Here is a 17472-nt window from a genome sequence, read left to right as displayed (position 1 = left end):
GGCCGCCTGGTCAGACGAGCCTGTCCCTGCGGCAGAGCCGGGGCTCAGATCCCGGCGGGGTTGAAGGAGGAGCCGGTGCTCCAGCCACGAGGAGCTGCAGCTCAGGTCCTGTTCTGTGCCCCTCTCTCCGCCCCTCCGACCCCGTCAGGGATTCACTCGTGTTTCGTGTGTAAGGAGAGCAAGACCGACGTCAAGCGCTGCGTCGTGTCACAGTGTGGGAAGTTCTACCACGAGGCCTGCGTGCGCAAGTTCCCGCTGACGGTGTTCGAGAGCCGGGGCTTCCGCTGCCCTCTGCACAGCTGCCTGAGCTGCCATGCTTCCAACCCCTCGAACCCAAGGCCGTCGAAAGGTACAGACACGAGCGAGAGCCTCCGTGCCGGTTTGACACGGTCCTAGGCACGTAGAGGGCAGGCAGGGGCTGTCAGGCTTGTCCCCCCGGATGTGGATTTGGAGGAACGGTTGGTGGTTCTCCTGTCACTGACTCCGCACGGGGTGGGGTTAGGGTCTTTCTTGATAGTCTCCTTCCTTCCTGCCCTAAGTGTCGTCTTAAAGATCCCTGGCTTTAGGAGCGGGAGGCCTTTGAGCCATTTTGATGGATTCTGTTTGTTCTGGCTTTAATGGTCCTTCACGTGCGAGAAAAATATTTTAAAATCCAGTCACGTCTACGTTATTGTCACGTTAGGTCTGTGGGATTGGGGGTGGCGGGTTACCTCTGCTTCCTGACGCCAGCGGTTCTCAGCCGGCCCTCCAGGGGACACACGGCCGTGTCTGGAGATGCTGCGGGGTATCTGCTGGCGCCCAGCGGGTAGAGGCCGGGGTGCTGCTAAACACCGTCCCATGCACAGGACGGCCCCGCGGGCCCCCGAGAAACCCTGGTTGACCTCATTTTAGCAAACAGCGTTTTAAATGCCTAACGGTTTTGTGACATCGTTTAGAAGCACCGTCGCCTTAAGGAAATGTGTTTTCATGACGTCTAATAAATATCCTTACCCTCCCACTCTAGTTATTTTGTTCATCAACTGCTTCCAGTGTATTTCCGCAGCAGCCCTGCACACCTGTGGAGGCTTGGTTCCTTGGGGTGCTCTGCTCAGTGCCTTGGGCTCTGGGGTGTCTCCCCTTCTCCAGGTAAAATGATGCGGTGTGTCCGATGCCCGGTCGCCTACCATGGTGGGGACGCGTGTCTGGCGGCGGGATGCTCGGTGATCGCGTCCAACAGCGTCATCTGCACGAACCACTTCACTGCCCGGAAGGGCAAGAGGCATCACGCCCATGTCAACGTGAGCTGGTGCTTCGTGTGCTCCAAAGGTGAGGAGCCCCCTGCGGCCGGCCCTGCGCTCCCATCGGGCCCATCTGGACGGTCGGGGCGCTGCTCCCCCTGGCTCCCAGGGCCGAGGGTGGGCCCGGCTGCAGCGCCTTTCGGGCCTTGGCTCTCCACCCTCCTGCCGCCGCCCCGTGCTTGCACGTGTAGAGTCGCACACGTGGGAGCTCTGAGTTAGCTGTGACCGTTTCACAGGCTTGTGGGACATCGTTAGTGGTGAAAACAAAACGTGCTTTGTGTTAACGTGCAGGTGACTCTTTAAGCTACTGTCTGAGGGTCAGAGGGTAAGAGCTGTAGACTGGGAAGGCCGCGGGGCTGAGCCGGGCGGGGGGGGGGGGGGGGGGGAGGGGCGGCTAAACGGCGCCCTCTGTGCAGGGGGAAGCCTGCTGTGCTGCGAGTCCTGCCCGGCGGCCTTCCACCCCGACTGCCTGAACATCGAGATGCCCGACGGCAGCTGGTTCTGCAACGACTGCAGGGCCGGGAAGAAGCTGCACTTCCAGGACATCATCTGGGTGAAGCTGGGGAACTACAGGTGTGGGAGGAGGCGCCTGCCCCTCTTTCCTTGTTCAAATGTCTTCTTTTACTTTACAGAACTTAACGCATTGAAATTACTGTCACTCTCTCTGAAGAGTCTGTGAATCCTGTTTTTAATATTTATAATAGATGGTGGCCGGCAGAAGTTTGCCATCCCAAAAATGTTCCCCCAAATATTCAGAAAATGAAGCACGAGATTGGAGAATTCCCTGTGTTTTTCTTTGGGTCTAAAGATTATTACTGGACGCATCAGGCGCGAGTGTTCCCGTACATGGAGGGGGACCGGGGCAGCCGCTACCAGGGGGTCAGCGGGATCGGAAGAGTCTTCAAAAACGGTACGGAGGCTGGTTCCCAGGTGGTCGGAGACAGCGCGCTCGGGTGCCCTTGCCAGTCCTCATTTCTGCTTCCAAATGTTTGACTTCTGTAGAAAACGCTGGACTCAGCATTCCGGCTGTACTTTACGTTAGAAAAAAGTAGGTCTGTAGACTGGTTTGTCGAAGCAGAGGGTAAGAGGTACTGTTTAATGACTTTTCTAACATTGGTCTGTGGTGACTTTCACTAACACGCATTAAAGCTATTTTTAAGAAATTATCTGCGTACTAATTTCCAGGAATCCCTTACCGCTTGCCTTTACGTGAGATGGCGGCGTGCAGGAAACTGGCCTGCGGTCCGGGCCTTGTGCACCGGCTTGCGGGCTCCCTTTGCCCATGAGCAGACACTCAGGTGCCCGGAGGGGCAGGTGTGGGCAGGTCAACAGGACGCCCTGCCCCCAACTCCACAGCCTGGGTGGGGACAGAGAAGACGGCACGCAGGTCTCGCTCGGTTGACCAGAGGGGACGGGACGGGCGGCAAGTGAGGACGGTGGGGAAGTGGGGCCTGTGCCCTCGCCCCCTCCGGGGAGGTGGCCGCGGGCCCTCTGCTCGCCTGGGGCCTCCGCACAGCTGACCCCTCAGCTTTCTCAAGGATTGTTACAAAAGGGAGGTCGCCGGACGTGGACGCGTGTGGGGGCTTAGGGTCGGCTGGCAGGTGCGGAGGGCGGACGCGCCGCGCTCCCTCGCCGAGAGGCCCCACCGAGCTGCCCCCGGGTTCTCTAGCCAGCAGGCGTCCCCGAGCTCCCGTCTGTGTGGATGCCGTGCGGCCCACCTCTGGTCTTAAGGAAACCGCAGACAACACTTAGCAGTGAGATGGAAGTTTAGACTAAACCGTTAAAATGCAGAGCGTAAAGGGCGGATGTGTTGATTTGCTGAACTCTTTCACTCACACACTGTTGACGTTTTAGCACTGCAGGAAGCCGAAGCTCGTTTCCGTGAAGTCAGGCTTCAAAGGGAAGCCCGAGAGACGCAGGAGAGCGCGCGCAGGCCCCCGCCCTACAAGCACATCAAGGTGACCATCCTGGCGGCGCTGGGGCGGGGGTGGGGGTGAGGCGCTCTCAGGCCCGCGGACTCCTCCTCCCCAGGCTGGGCTCGGCGGCCAGGAGGCTGGCCACCAGCGAGGGTCTGTGCCCAGGACAGCTGCACGAGGCGTCCTAGGCGGGGAGAAGATGCCGCCGCCACCCGGCGTGTCCTTTGCCACACGGGGGCACGGGGTGTGGGCAGGGGTCTCTGCCCAGGCGGTCTCTGCTTTGCCTCCGGGTGAGGCTCAGCCTGCTGGTCAGCGGGGGCTAGAACTACAGTCCTGGCCAGGCTGCCTGAGGCAGGAGGGGCAGAGGGACAGGCCGACCTCCCAGACCACGTACACCGTCACCAAGTGCCGCAGACAGGCTCAGAGGAGCGGTGGCCCCCCCAGGCCAGTGCGCGGCCGGAGCCCCTGATAGAGCGCCCTTCCGCCTCGGGGTGTGGGGAGCGCAGGAGGGAGGGCAGGGGCCGTGTTCCCCAGTGCGTGGGCCTGGAGCCCCGCAGCCGACCACGCTTGGCAAGCCAGTGCACCCGCACCCTGTTGCCCGGGGCCCCGCGGCCTCTCGACGCGTGCTGGCCAACTTCTGGCAGCTCAGGGGCTCAGTCTTTGCTCCTAAAATCTGGACTGCAGTCAATGTCTGTGTGAAGGAAGCATTCCCTCTACTAATGTGTGTTTAGTCTTGTCTTTGGGATGAGTTCCCAGCCATGCAATTACTGGGTCAGAGAGCATGAAACTGGGACTCCTGAGGCCTATTCCGGATTTTCCCCCAACGCGCTGGCATCACTGCAGTCTCTCCCCCAGGGGGGAAGAGGGCGTCTCTCACCACGGTTTCCCCGGAGCTGCTCATCTCTGCTTTAGTTTCTTTTCAATTCTCGCTGCTGCTTTATCGTTTGCCCTGGTTTCTTAACAAGGAGCTGTGCGTTGACGAGGGCGGGGCCACCGTGTGCCCGCCTCCTTGGGCGCCTCTGTGCGCTGGGTGAGGGGGTCTGCGAGGGGATCAGGTCTCGTGGTGTTGGCTGGGTGCCCCGCATCACTGAGCGGTCCCACGCGGTTCTCTCTCCTCCGACCACGGCCTGGCTCTCGGATGAACGAAGAACACAGTGCTACGATGAGCCAGCACGGGGTGTTGGGGGGACTGCCCTGCAGCCCACCTCGCGAAGCTCCCAGGGCAGGGCTGGGCCCGCCTCCGCCTGCCTCCCGGCCGCGTCCCCACTTGGCCTGAGTCTGAAAGGCCGCCGGGAGGCTTGGGTGGGTGGGGCAGGCGCGGCAGCCGGGACTCTGGAAGCACTCGGGGGCGAGTGGGCTGAGGCGCTGGCTCTCGCCTGCAGGTGAACAAGCCTTACGGGAAAGTGCAGATCCACACGGCGGACATCTCCGAGATCCCCAAGTGCAACTGCAAGCCCACCGACGAGAACCCCTGCGGCTCCGACTCGGAGTGTCTGAACCGCATGCTGATGTTCGAGTGCCACCCGCAGGTGTGCCCCGCGGGCGAGTCCTGCCAGAACCAGTGCTTCACCAAGCGCCAGTACCCCGAGACCAAGATCATCAAGACGGACGGCAAAGGCTGGGGCCTGGTGGCCAAGAGGGACATCAGGAAGGTGTGTGCGCGCGCGCGTGTCCGTCCCCAGGGCTCGCTCGCCGCCCTTCCTCGGACTTGGCTTTGCCCGTGGTGCTCTTGCACTCATGTGAGGACAGTATTTCGAAAACGGTTTTTGAGTTGTTACAACTGAGGATTGTAAAACGTTCCATGAAAGATATCTATCAGAGTGAAACCCTTAAATTCCTTGAAACGTGCCCTCAGTCAGAACTCTGACGGCTGCCGTGGGGAAGGGAAAGGTTTGCTTAGAAGGGCAGCCAGGAGGGTCGCCAAGCAGAGCGTCGTGGACGCAGCTCCCGTGGGGGCCGTCCTGGGACAGTGTGGGACCAGGTTGTCGGAAGGTGACAGGGACCACGCACAGCCTGTCTCCGCTTGCGGGCTGGATGGCGGGATGCGTGCTTGTTGCAGCGAGCGAGCGCGGCAGCCTCAGACCCGGGACTGCGCTCGGCTGATCCCAGCAGCCCTGTTCCTGCACCTGCCTTGCCGGCTGGTTCATCCAGGCTCCGGCAGGAGAGCTTGTGGGAGTGTTTCCACGCCTGCTCTGTCTCTGCTGGGGAGGTCGAGCGGTGAGGGCGGCTTCTGTGGGAGCTGGGGGCTGACGGTTACAAGCGCCCCCAAGACACGGGAGTGCTGGGAAGCAAGGGTTAGCGTGTTGCTGCTTCCAGAAGAAGGCTCAGGTACAGGCTTCAGTGACAGCCTCCACGAGACAGGCGTAGAATTGCCCGACTTGGCCGTAACGTCCAGGGGCCTGGCGAGCCCCCTGCCCGACGCCTGCTCCTGGCGTGGGCTCTGGGCCCCAGTGCTGAGGCGCGGCCGGGCCGTTGGTCATCAGCAGCGCACTCTTCTGGTTTCCAGGGAGAGTTTGTGAATGAGTACGTGGGGGAGCTCATCGACGAGGAGGAGTGCATGGCAAGGATCCGACGCGCGCACGAGAACGACATCACCCACTTCTACATGCTCACCATAGACAAGGTAACGCGCTGCGTCCTCAGGGCCCGTGTCTGTTGCTCACCATAGACAAGGTAACGCGCTGCGTCCGCAGGGCCCGTGTCTGTTGCTCACCATAGACAAGGTAACGCGCTGCGTCCTCAGGGCCCGTGTCTGTTGCTCACCATAGACAAGGTAACGCGCTGCGTCCTCAGGGCCCGTGTCTGTTGCTCACCATAGACAAGGTAACGCGCTGCGTCCTCAGGGCCCGTGTCTGTCCGCACGGGGCTTCCTGCGGCGTCGGACTGCACACCAGGTGACGCTGTCACGTCGTCTGCGTAGGTGTGTTTCAGGCACCTGTGCTTGTCTCCTTAAGCGCAGTGTCTTCTGGCCACCGCCTGAGGGCCAGGGTGACCGGCTCTCGGCGTGGGACTTCCTGGAGCGTCACGTGTCCCTCTGATGCGTGACGGGTACACTGAACAGTCTTTCCCAGGGTCAGAGAAGAGCATGGTTAGGGGAATTGCACATCCTTCCAGGTACATAGTGGTCTTCTGGGCTGCTTGTTAGGTGTCTGAAGCCCAGGTTTGTGAACATTTGTCAGCGTTCTCAGCAGGTGGGTAAGACGATCTGTCAGCACGTGCGGGTGGAGAAGAATGGGCACGTCCGGGACACTGGGTGCCCAGCTGACAGGCCCCTTCTGGTCGCTCCAAGGAGACACAACCCCAGGAGGTGGCGAGTTTATGTACCCTCTGCCATCCGCCCTCATTTTTGGGTGGTGGCGGTGAGGGGGGTTATTTGATTAGCAATGGGAACCCTAGGCCTATGCCTTCCTGTGTTTAGGCGTCTAAGTTTGAACTACTTACATGTTGTGGAAAATGCCAGGTTGTCACTTAACATACAAATTAGTCCTTGAAATGATGATTCACCGAGGGCACCTGGCTGAAGCCGAGATAAATTCCACGACGCATGAGACGTTGAAACAATGCATCCCTCATCCATTTCCTGCAAGAGTAAAAGAAGCCGCACCTCCCTACACGGTACAAGCGCAACAGAGCAGGACCTCCGCGAGCAGACCTCACATAGAAGGCTCAGCGTCGGTGAGAATCTGAGGGGTGAGATTAAATCTGAAAGAAAGGATTAAATCAACACGTTACAGATGGTTAAAGCCATAAAAGGAGGTTTAGAGACACGGGAACAAGACACTGAGGGATGAATCAGGCAGATGTGAACCAACAGTTAAAACTGGGAGTTAACATATAGTCATTGAAAGTAACCCAGTGGACGGGTTACGAAAAGTTAGACCGCAGCAGGGAGGTGACTGCAGCAGAAGGAGCTTCTGCGAATCCGTCTGGACGCGCGGCACGGGAACATGGAGCGACGAGGCTGGAGAAAGAGGCCGAGAGACGGGAAGACAGACGCTCAGTAGATGTTCCAGAAGGAAGACGGAAGGGAGACCTGGGGGAGAGGCGGGACGGAGAAAGAATTTATGGAACCTCTGTGACACGGATCATTCCATGGCTGAAGCTGAACAAGTTTTGGGCAGGACAGATAAAAATAAAGCCATACCTAGGCATGCTGTTAGAAATCCATACCGAGGCGTGCTGCTTAAACAAAACGCCTGTGAGACGCCGCACACCACAAGGATGAAGGGCAACAGAGGGACTCCCCGGGGGCCCAGTGGTTAGGACCCGGCGCCTCCACAGCTGAGGGCCCAGCTTCGATCCCTGGTCGAGGAACTGAGGTCTTACAAGTCGCACAGTGCAGCCAAAACAAAAGAAAAAGACAACCGAGAAAAAAAAGACGGAGCGTGTTCCAGGGAACGACAGTCAGATGGTCAGCCTCCTCCTAGTATGATGGAAACCAGGGACACTTCTACTCCTCAGGGAGAAAACCCCTTGGCCCTGCACCTCGCACCTTCCGGGCCGGGACCAAGCGAGCTGACCATCAGCGTCACGTGGCGGAGGAGATAGTAAAGGAGGTTCTTCAGGGGCTTCAGAAGTTACGTGTGAGGCGCGAGAAGGATGGTGGACAAGAGGTGGCACGCGTGCGGGTGTGGCTGTCACAGGTGCTGAGTGCTGGTGAATGCGGGGCAGCGGGGCCGGGATGGCGTCACAGAGGGCGTCAGAAGAGAGGCGAGGCCAGTGGGAGCTGCGTGTTTGCTGTGGATGGAGGGGAGGCTTCACTAACTCGTGCTTTGTCAGGCATACGCAGGAAATGACTGAATGAGTAGAAATGGAGAGTGTAACTTCCACCTTGTGAGAGAGTGGGAAAGTGCATGAAGAAAAGTGTCCGTCAATAGAAAGTGAGGGAGGAGGGAGGAAAAAAGGAGAAAAGATAGTAATCAGAAAACACGAGGTAGGGAGTTCCCTGGCAGTCCCATGGTTAGGACTCAGCTCTCACTGCCCAGGGCCCTGGTTCGATCCCTGGTCGAGGAACTAAGATCCCACAAGGCGCTGCCAAAAAACCCCTTAATCTATAAAAATGAAATTAAAAAATCTATACGTAGGATCTTGGTAGAAGATGGCGGTGCTCAATTCCAAAGCAGCAACAAAAAGATACACCAAGTACATCTTCAGTGAAACTAAGGACCTCGTCACCCACGAGCAGACGGAAGACGCTGTCTGAGAGCAGGGGACTCGGAGGCTGAGGTGCTGCAGAGTTGACGCCTCTAGGCCCCCCCCGCCCCCGAGGTGCCTGCTCCCAGCAGAACTGAGCGGTCCCGACTCGCCTCCTTACTGCTGACAGTCGCACAAGAGGATGAACTAGTAGACGTATATCCAGCGGTCTCAGAAGGGGGCCTCAGAGAAAGAGGGGTGGGTGGGGACCTGTGGTGACAGGCCTCGGAAGGACCGTCTTCCAAAGTACGGCAGCTTTCTGTGAGGCAGAGAGGGGGCCTAAGGCTCTAGAGCCTGGGGAGCTGTGGGCCATCAGGTGGCCACAGAGCAGGGAGCCCAGAGACAGGGCACCCAGAATGCAGCCAGCAGCTGCTCCAGGAGCCCCAGCACGTTTCGAGAGGATCTGTCAACAAAGAGCAGCAGAAGCTCCCTGCGGCCGGGGAGACACGGCCAGAGCTGGGGACATCGTGCCCCAGCAGTCGGCGTGCACTTCTGAAGCACAAGGGGTTAGAGACGGCCACTTAGCAAGCTGAGCTGGACCTCGAACTCGGAGACTGAGAGTGAAACGAGCCGCAGCCAGAGCATCTCTGAAGCTTAAACCCCTGGAGCGGCACCTGAGCAGACGCAGGATGGACACGGCACGGCGGAAAGAGAGGAAGGTTAGAAAGAAAGCGTGGCCGGGGGACAGGCCGCGGAGGGTCTCTCTGCGTGACGGGAGTCTAGGTATTGAAGGAATACCCTGTGTTTCAGGGGCAGTCCATCCAAAGTGGTCGACGTGGTAAATACCTCATTAAAGTTACTGGACATAGCAAGGAACCCTTTGGCCAGCTGGGCCAAAAAACTGAGTTCCTTGTAAGGGGAAGACAGTGAGGCCGTCTCGAGGCTTCTCGTGGCAGAATCCAGCGCCTGAGCACAGAGGAGCACTGATAAGGTTTTCAAGGAAAGAGTGAACTGGAGACTTTCTCTCCAGCCGACTGGTTCTGTAGACGTAGATGTCAGAGTGACAGGTGTGGACACGGGAGCTGAGGGCACCGGTCCTTTGGGGGAAGCTGCTGAAGGATGGGTTCTAGGCGACGCCCGCACAGCGACTGGTGGTGGCACAGGTATCGGGAACTTGTGCCGAACTGTGACTCCCGACAGCAACAGGGGAGGCCAGAGAGTGAGGTAAGCTCACCTCTGATGCTGATGCCTGAGCGTCAGCTGGCACGACAAGTAGGAGTAGCTTTCAGCATTTTGAAGTATCAAGGTAAGAATGCCGCGGAAAACTGGGTTGTAAGGATGGAGGTGGGTCAGGGGAGACCACTGCAAGAGGAGGTTGCGGGCGCCGTATGCAGGCAAAGATGCCCTCGATAAAGGACAGCCAGCAGGGAAAATAAAGTTCCCAACATAACAGGAAAATCAGTAATTAAAAAACCCCATTACTTCATAGCAAAAGGCTTAAAACCAAGTAAACAAGCAAATTAGATTGATAGAATTGTGCCCAACGTGTGAGTCATATTTGTAAAAGGGAGTTGGATTAACTCATCTATTAAAAGATTTCCAGATTGGTTCATAAAGCGAAGCCTGTTTCTCTGCTGTATCTAAGAAACAGAGGGATCCTGAAAGTTGAAAATAAAATTGTGCACAAAAGTGTGTCAGGTGGAGTCAAATTAAAAAAGAATTGTTCTCAGACAAGGCAAAATTTGGGCCCCAGCGCATTCAGTGAGACAGAGGAAGGCCTTTTAACGTCAAGAGCGCCGCCAGGGACCAGGATACATCCTGCAGGGTGTGCCCCAAATAACAGCGCAGCCACCCCCCGGAGCCACAATTCAGGGAGGCACAGGAGACAGCCAAGTGAGGATCCACGTCTTGGAGCGAGAGGCCCTAGGCAGAGAATCAGCATGGACTTAGCACCAGCTACAAAGAGAAGCAGCCGTGCGGAGAGCCCGTGGCCGCAGCAGTGGGACAGCGGAAACGGGAAGCGGCGGCAGGTTCATCAGTAGAGGACGGCTGGGCACCAGCATCCCGGCCCTGAGGAGCCGAGGCAGCTGCTCAGAGCAGGTTCGGCGGTTCCTTTCAGTGAGGCAGGAGCACGTGCTTCTGAGATGTGTCCACCTTCAGAGGAGCAGCTAGCGTCCGGGTGTGAGCGTGTGGCTGAGGCCCCCGCCCGGGGCCGCCCGTCCAGGGCAGGGGGGCCTGGCAGGCGTCTCAATGCCACGCTCCTGGGGTGCCTGTGCACACGTCCTGTCCCCCACTCACAGACCCCGTGTGGCGTTACCGCGTGACCGTGATGCTTTTTGTGGCCTAGTTTTAAGTGCCCTCCCGCCTCCGGTACGTCTTTCTCCTGTCCCTTGCAGTCGCGCGGTCGATGAGAGACCCTTAGGGTGAGGAAGGCGAGGTCACCGCTCCCTGATGCCGGGCGAGTGCATCGTCTGGGTTTTGCCACAGTAGGAGTACATCTCCGTGTACACAGAGGCGCTTGCCTTTCGGGGGGTCGAGTCCCGGGAGCATGAAGGCGGGACCCTCATCGCTTTTGCCCGGGTGCGTCTCAAGACTGCTTCTGCCGCAGGGGTTGGCCCCCCTCCCATCAGCCAGCGTGGCCTCACGGCCTCAGGACGTTCTCCTTGTTTCCTCCACCGCTGGGCTGTCTCGACTTGCTGGCTGGTTTGTGTCGTAAGCGGTCAGTCCTGTCCTCTGTCAGGCTGTTGGTGTCCGGCTCCCTCACTTGCCGTCCGACGTCGGGGAGCTCGGCTCACTGTCCCCCGCTCACCAGCGCTCGGTCCCTCCGTGTGGTGTGACCTGCCTGCCCTCCGTGAGCAAGAGAAACAGGACTGGTTTGGGGGTGTCCCATCTGAGTGGACCTGGGAGACCACGGTTCTCAGTGCAACACCAGGTGTCCAGCACGACGGTGACGATTCCCTTTGAATGAGAACGTGATGGCTGAGAGTTGCCCACGTGTGTAGATGCTGCTTGAAACTTGAGTTGTGCCTTACAGGACCGTATAATCGACGCCGGCCCCAAAGGAAACTACTCCCGGTTCATGAATCACAGCTGCCAGCCCAACTGCGAGACCCTCAAGTGGACAGTGAACGGTGACACGCGCGTGGGCCTGTTTGCCGTGTGTGACATTCCTGCAGGTACCGTGCCTCCGGGGCTCCCCGTGGGGCTCCCAGCCGAGCGGGCAGGTGGAGGGCCCTTGTCCGATGCTGTGTGTGGCCGGACCGCCGGGCTCGGGGAGGGCGGGCGGCTGGCGATTTGGAAGTTGTGTTTTGTTTGGAACGTGCACCTTGCAGCGTGGAATCGAAAGCCGTGCGGGGACAGTACAGGTGCGCTGACAGGCGCAGGGCTCGTAGACCTGATGCAGGCTTCTTGGCAGGGTCGGGAGAAGGGCAGTGTCCCAGTGTGGCTTGTCTCCCTCACCCAGGGACAGAGTTGACCTTCAACTACAACCTCGACTGTCTGGGCAACGAGAAAACAGTCTGTCGGTGCGGGGCCTCCAACTGCAGCGGGTTCCTCGGGGACAGGCCCAAGGTGAGCGGTGGCGGGAGCGGAGTCTGCCGGGCGGGGCGAGGACGGCAGGGGAGGCCAGGCGCCAGACTCGGTGGCTGCCCCTGCAGAGGCCACAGCGTGCTGGGGCTTCACGGCCTGGAGCCGGGAATCCAAAGTGAGAGCCTCCGTGCGCGCCTGGCGGCACGTGGCGTTCTGCCTGCATGTCTGTTTCCGCGTCTCCTTCCCTCTTTCACAAGGACGCCGGTTGGTTGTGCAGGGTTAGGGCCCGCTGCTTTACATCTGCAGCGACCCTACTTCCAAGCAAGGTCACATTTGAGGTTCCAGGAAGGACATGGCTTTGGGGCGGGGTGGGGGGGGGGGACACGGCTCCACTCAGCACACTTAGCCCCTTCCCTGTGCTGGGTAAAATGCGGGCCTGAAGCCTCTGGACGGCCGCAGGCATCCAGGCCCAGAGGTGGGATGTCCACAGCGGGCCTGCCGCTTCACCTGGCTTTTCTCATCTGTTCTCAAAAGACGCGCCGCGTGGGGAAAGAGCCTGCCCTGGGCCGCATGCCCGCTGAGTGGCGCTGCGGCCGGCGGCCTGTGTTGTTTCCTACAGGCAGTAAATGGGAACAGGTCGGGCCCCTGCATTTTCCCTGTCGGCTGCAGACCCCCACTCTTGCCTGTGAGACCATCCTCAGGGGTCCCTGGCGCTCCCGACCTTGACCTTGGCCCTGGTGACCCCTCGGGACAGCTGGCCTCAGTGTGCGCAGTTCCCTTGAGTGAACTGCATTTATTTCTTCATTCTAGACCTCAGCATCCCTTTCCTCGGAGGAAAAGGGCAAAAAGACCAAGAAAAAAACCAGGAGGCGTCGAACGAAAGGCGAAGGGAAGAAGCCGTCTGAGGACGAGTGCTTCCGCTGCGGTGACGGCGGGCAGCTGGTGCTGTGCGACCGCAAGTCCTGTACCAAGGCCTACCACCTGCCCTGCCTGGGCCTGGGCAAGCGGCCCTTCGGTGGGTCCCCAGCCCGGGCAGCCGAGGCCAGACCACCCGGCGCAGCCCTTGGGGGCCGGCAGGGGCTGGGGGAAGGTGCCGGGAGGAGCTGCTTGGGAGCGAGGGGCCCCGCACCCCTGGGTCTCAGCTGGGAAGACGGGGAGGGGCTGGGGCTGGGGCTGGAGTCTGCCCTTCAGAGAGATGATGGGCTCCGGCGTGCACAGAGCGGCCATGTCACCTCGGGAGGGAAGCCGAGAGGCCCTCACCCGGAGACGGAAGCGGCAAAGCTAGAAAAGGAGACGTCAAATGTGTTTGACTGTGAAACAAACACTGTGTGTGGCATGAGATGATGCAGCAGGGCCAGCAGGCGGGCGGCAGAGAGGCTCACGGCGGGCGTGCCGGTCTCCCCAGACCGCGCTAAGAGCCTTTGCAGGCGGACCCCAGAGAGATCGGGGCCCCCGAAACACTCGGCCCGGCTGCACACCCGTCGCCGGACAGCAGCCGGGCGGCAGGGCCCCCGGTGCCGCTGGGCCATCTGGGCTCGGAGGTGGGGCCTGCTCGCTGCCCTCCGGCCCCAGGCCTCTGAGCACCAGCTTTAGCTTCTCTGTACCTTTCGACACTTGCCTGGAAAGCGGTGTCTTGGTTTAGTTTGTGTTCATCTGACTAGACTGAGTTTTTTGTGTTTGTTTTTTTAGACTGAGTTTTAAAGTTAGTTTTCAACCATGGAAATGTTACAGTGTTACAAGCTGCCATTCCTCTCTTCTGTCTGGTGATACTTTGTTTCGTTGCAGGGAAGTGGGAATGTCCTTGGCATCACTGTGACGTGTGTGGGAAACCTTCCACTTCATTTTGCCACTTTTGCCCCAATTCGTTTTGCAAGGAACACCAGGACGGGGCGGCCTTCAGCTCCACCCAGGACGGGCGGCCATACTGCGGCGAGCACGACTTGCGGGCAGAGCCGGCCGAGCAGCCCTGCCCGGAACCCAAGTCCAAGGGGAGGAGGAAGAAGAGGAGGTGCTGGCGGAGGGTCACGGAGGGCAAATAGCGCCAGGCCGGGGCGGGGTGAGATCGGGGGCCCCGCGTGGCCGGCCCGCCCTGTGCGCAGAGGGGACGCACGCACAGGCCTCCTCGGGAGGGGGCGCCTCCCGTCACTGAGCCATCCCAGCAGCGCCCGCTGCGCCGCACTGACCGTCCAAGCCGCGTGGTTCCAGCCGCGAGGTGCGGACGCCCCAGGACAGACAAGCCTGACGACACAGCATTACAGCTACACTTGAATCTCAGAACGTCAAGGTGCCCTCCCGCTCTACTTTGCTAGGTTAAAGTTACAACGGAAAAGTAATTGGCATACGAAATGCTTTTATCTCCCCTGAGATGTAGAGAGTAGTATTTTTTCGGAGGATCACTCTTACCTCTTTTAATCTTGACAACGTCACCCAGCCTGCTTCCCCGTTGCCATCACTCAGGAGAGGAGACCAGGGTGGGGCCTGGGCAAGGACTCAAGACCCCGGGTGCCCTGGGAACCATGATTCTGCTCTTATGAAACAGCTGTATGATTTCTTTTTTGTACTAATGTGAAGTTTTTCCTCAGAATGCTTCTTTTCCATCCTAGTGAGGAGCCGGCCCCAGGACGGTGACTAGCGTAGTGTTGTTGTGGGATCTCCCCTGTCGTGTTTCTCTCCGTGGACTTGAAGCAAGCGCTGCTGCCACGTCGGCCTTTAAAGCACAGGCTCACGTGGGGCAGCCTCCCCGGAGGGTCTCATCACTTGGGGGAAGAGTTTATACATTTTTTCGGGTGGCTTTTCTTTACCAGTTTCTGGCTTTTATTCTCAATATATTTTTGCTAAACTTGTTTCACAAATTACCACCGACTGAAATGCGTGTTTACTGATGCGTGTGTGACCCGCTGAGCTGTGTGACGCGGCCACTTAGGGGAACGGTTTGTCCGGCGCTCTGCCCGGTGGCGTCTCGGGCGACGGTCGCGCAGCAGGGCACTGCTGCGTGCCCCTCCCACACACACCCCGGGACGCGGAGCTCGGGGGGGACGTGTGCGTCCAGGCGCTCCTCCCGGGCTGAGGAAAGAGCGAGTTCAGGCGCATCGTCACCCCAAGTGACTGCACGCGTGCTGTGGGCCTGTTCCCGGGAAGCCTGAGCCGCGCTGGGCAGACGCCCTCGGCCAGGGCCCCTCGGAGGAGCGCTTGTCCTGGGACTCGGGCCGGCCTGCCGGGCGTGGGCACCCAGCCTTGGAACAGCCCGGCCGACACTGTCCCCTGGGAGATTTCCATGGACCGTTAGCCCCACGCAGGGAGAAGCTTCTGCGAAGCACAGCGTTCCCATGGACCCCGGGACGCTGGGAGCGCCCTGCCAGGAGCCCGTGTGCCTGCCTGTCTCCACTCGCGGTGGGAGGGAAGGGGGCGCTCAGCAGCAGGTGCTTTTTTCTAGCCTCTTCTTCTTAAAATAACCTGAGGAGAGCATCTCTCCTCTGCAGAAAAGTTTACACAACTGTTCTTGAAAACTGCCACGGAGGTCTCCTGTTGGTCTCTCTTACCGTTTTCGCCTCGGAGAATTGCAGGATATACCAACACTTGGACCCAAGTTCACTACTGCTCCGGGGTCCTGCGACGGGAGCTGTGGGGGGAGGGGGCGGTCTCGGCCAGGCCGGGACCCCTGGGGAAGCACCTGCTCCAGGTGCGAGGCGCCCGGGCCTCCCCAGGCACGGACTAGGAGAGTCGGCTGACCGAGGCCGTCCTGCTGGTCCTTCTCTGGTGACCCTGGGGCAAGTGACGTAGGACCAAAGGAAAAACAAGCCGTGTCCTCAGCTGGTGCTTCCACGGGCGGCTCGGTTCTCTGGAAACGCGCCTGCTCGGTGAGACGCAGGGGCCGTGGGGTAGTTCAGTTCAGAACTCTTGTTTCTTTCAAATGGTCTTTTAAGAAAATACTGGATTGACGTAGATTCATGCTCCTTAGGCCCTGAACCTGGCGCCTGCGCGCTCTGGGGCTGGGCACGAGGGGCGCCGAGGCCTGGTGCCAGCGCAGCGGCCGCGGGCGCAGCCCCGCCCTTCAGAGCCAGGGGCCTCGGTGTGGGCTGACGTCACTCGCCCTTTCCTGCCGGTGAGGGACTTCTGCCTAAGTCAGAACATCAGAATTGGTTTTGCAGTGCACTTTGGGGAGCAGATTAACTTATTTTTGTATTTGACAGTAGTAAAAATTTTGTGTGATTTTTGAGTCACTTTGATATTACTTCCAAATTCTTTTATAACCTTTCTGAAGGAAATACTGGAAAACTTATTTTAGATATGGTTGCCCTCTTTCCAAAAACTGTTAAACTAATGAGCAAATAACACTAACAACTCTGAGAATCTCCAGAAAACCAGTTTATGGATCTGAGCACAAGGCATTGCAGGAGCAGTGGGGCTGCGGGGGCCCTCCCGACGGGGCCGAGGCCTTTGCTCCGAGTCTGAGGGGAGCTTGCTTCGGGGGAGTCGGTCTTTCCTGAACGTCAGCTTCAGCCCTTCGTCGTTAATGTGAAGCAGAAACACAATGAAAACCGCCCAAACACCTCAGGATTCCTCAGCATCAGGAGCTGACCAGGACCCCTCGTGTGTCGTGTCGACGCCAGCGCGGGCCTCTGGACACGGGGACGCTTCTCTCCGTTGGGGGTCGTGGGCGCATGTCCAAAGCGGGTGATTAAGCTGCGAGCACCACGGGGAGGCCGCCTGGCGCCCCCGCCCGGGTCCCGTCCTCCGAGAATGCTCGGGACCCCCTGCCTCACCCTCAGGTCTGCGCCCCGGCGCCTTCCCAGTGTTTCCCTTGACACATAAACTGCAGTGTGTGCGGCGCCATCTTCTAGAACTGCCGTATGTCCAGGAATAAGAAAAGATAAGCCTGTTTTTATGAAAGGTAACACAGACGACTGTCAGTTGCCGAACTCTCGATCCTGTGAGATGTGGAGCGTTTGATGAGTGAGTAAAGTGCTGTGTCCGCAGGCGTCGTGTCCACCGCACCCTGTTGAGATGTGAAATTAAACAGAAACCTCAACGTGCCTACTGGTGTCTCAGCGTCGCACGGAACGCGGCCAGGCTCCGCCTTTGGGGGGGTGTACCAGGTGCTACCGCCAATTTTGACAGACTTAAAAAACTTGAAATTCACTTCTGGGGGAAGATACTGAAATGTAGATTTGAGAATTGCTGGTTGCGGGGAAATAGGATTTAAGGTCGGAAGTTGTGTTTGGAAGATTGTGTATGAGTATTTTTGTATTAAAAAATTTAAAGGCTTTTTTCTTTATGTGGAATTGCATTTTGAAGTTTGGGTCTCTCTTCCAGTCCCCCAGTCCCTTTTCTTTCTTTTTTTTTTTTGGTCGCGCTGTGCCGCATGCGGGATCTCAGTTCCCCGACCAGGGACGGAACCTACGCCCCCTGCAGTGGAAGCACCAGGCAAGTCCCGCTGCCAGTCACTTTGAGTCATCACCCTGAAGCATCTGGCACAGTCCCCTGACATCTGGGGAGAGGCCAACGTGGCCTTGGACGTATAACAAGTATCGTAGATAGTGCGTGTCGTTCCGATTTGGGGAAAAGGCTTTTGTTCCTGTTATAATTTGGTTCCCAAACCCCCGTTAAAGGTGACAGAG

General features: G+C 58.8%; 1 protein-coding gene across 3 annotated transcripts in view; it reads left to right on the top strand.

Moving 5' to 3' along the window:
• Window positions 1-14757, top strand: part of NSD2 (nuclear receptor binding SET domain protein 2) — a gene marked incomplete at its 3' end in the record, with an annotated part of 74149 nt that extends 59392 nt beyond the window's left edge. For 2 of the 3 annotated variants that reach the window (XM_082653456.1, XM_082653457.1), the window contains exons 12-22: window positions 149-349; window positions 1126-1305; window positions 1694-1850; window positions 1982-2187; window positions 3132-3235; window positions 4576-4845; window positions 5700-5816; window positions 11361-11502; window positions 11790-11896; window positions 12665-12869; window positions 13640-14757. In XM_082653456.1, coding sequence (XP_082509582.1) covers window positions 149-349; window positions 1126-1305; window positions 1694-1850; window positions 1982-2187; window positions 3132-3235; window positions 4576-4845; window positions 5700-5816; window positions 11361-11502; window positions 11790-11896; window positions 12665-12869; window positions 13640-13893 — 1943 coding nt within the window. Of the gene's footprint in view, window positions 1-148; window positions 350-1125; window positions 1306-1693; window positions 1851-1981; window positions 2188-3131; window positions 3236-4575; window positions 4846-5699; window positions 5817-11360; window positions 11503-11789; window positions 11897-12664; window positions 13199-13639 lie in introns of those variants that run through there. The other variant, XM_082653455.1, reaches the window with a different exon arrangement.
• Window positions 14758-17472: the final 2715 nt, after the last annotated feature.

The sequence above is a fragment of the Grampus griseus genome (genome assembly GCF_964374135.1).
Source record: "Grampus griseus genome assembly, chromosome: 4".
NCBI classification, from domain to species: Eukaryota; Metazoa; Chordata; class Mammalia; order Artiodactyla; family Delphinidae; genus Grampus; species Grampus griseus.
Note: the sequence above shows the minus strand (reverse complement) of the source record. Positions and strands in the feature narration are given on the sequence as shown.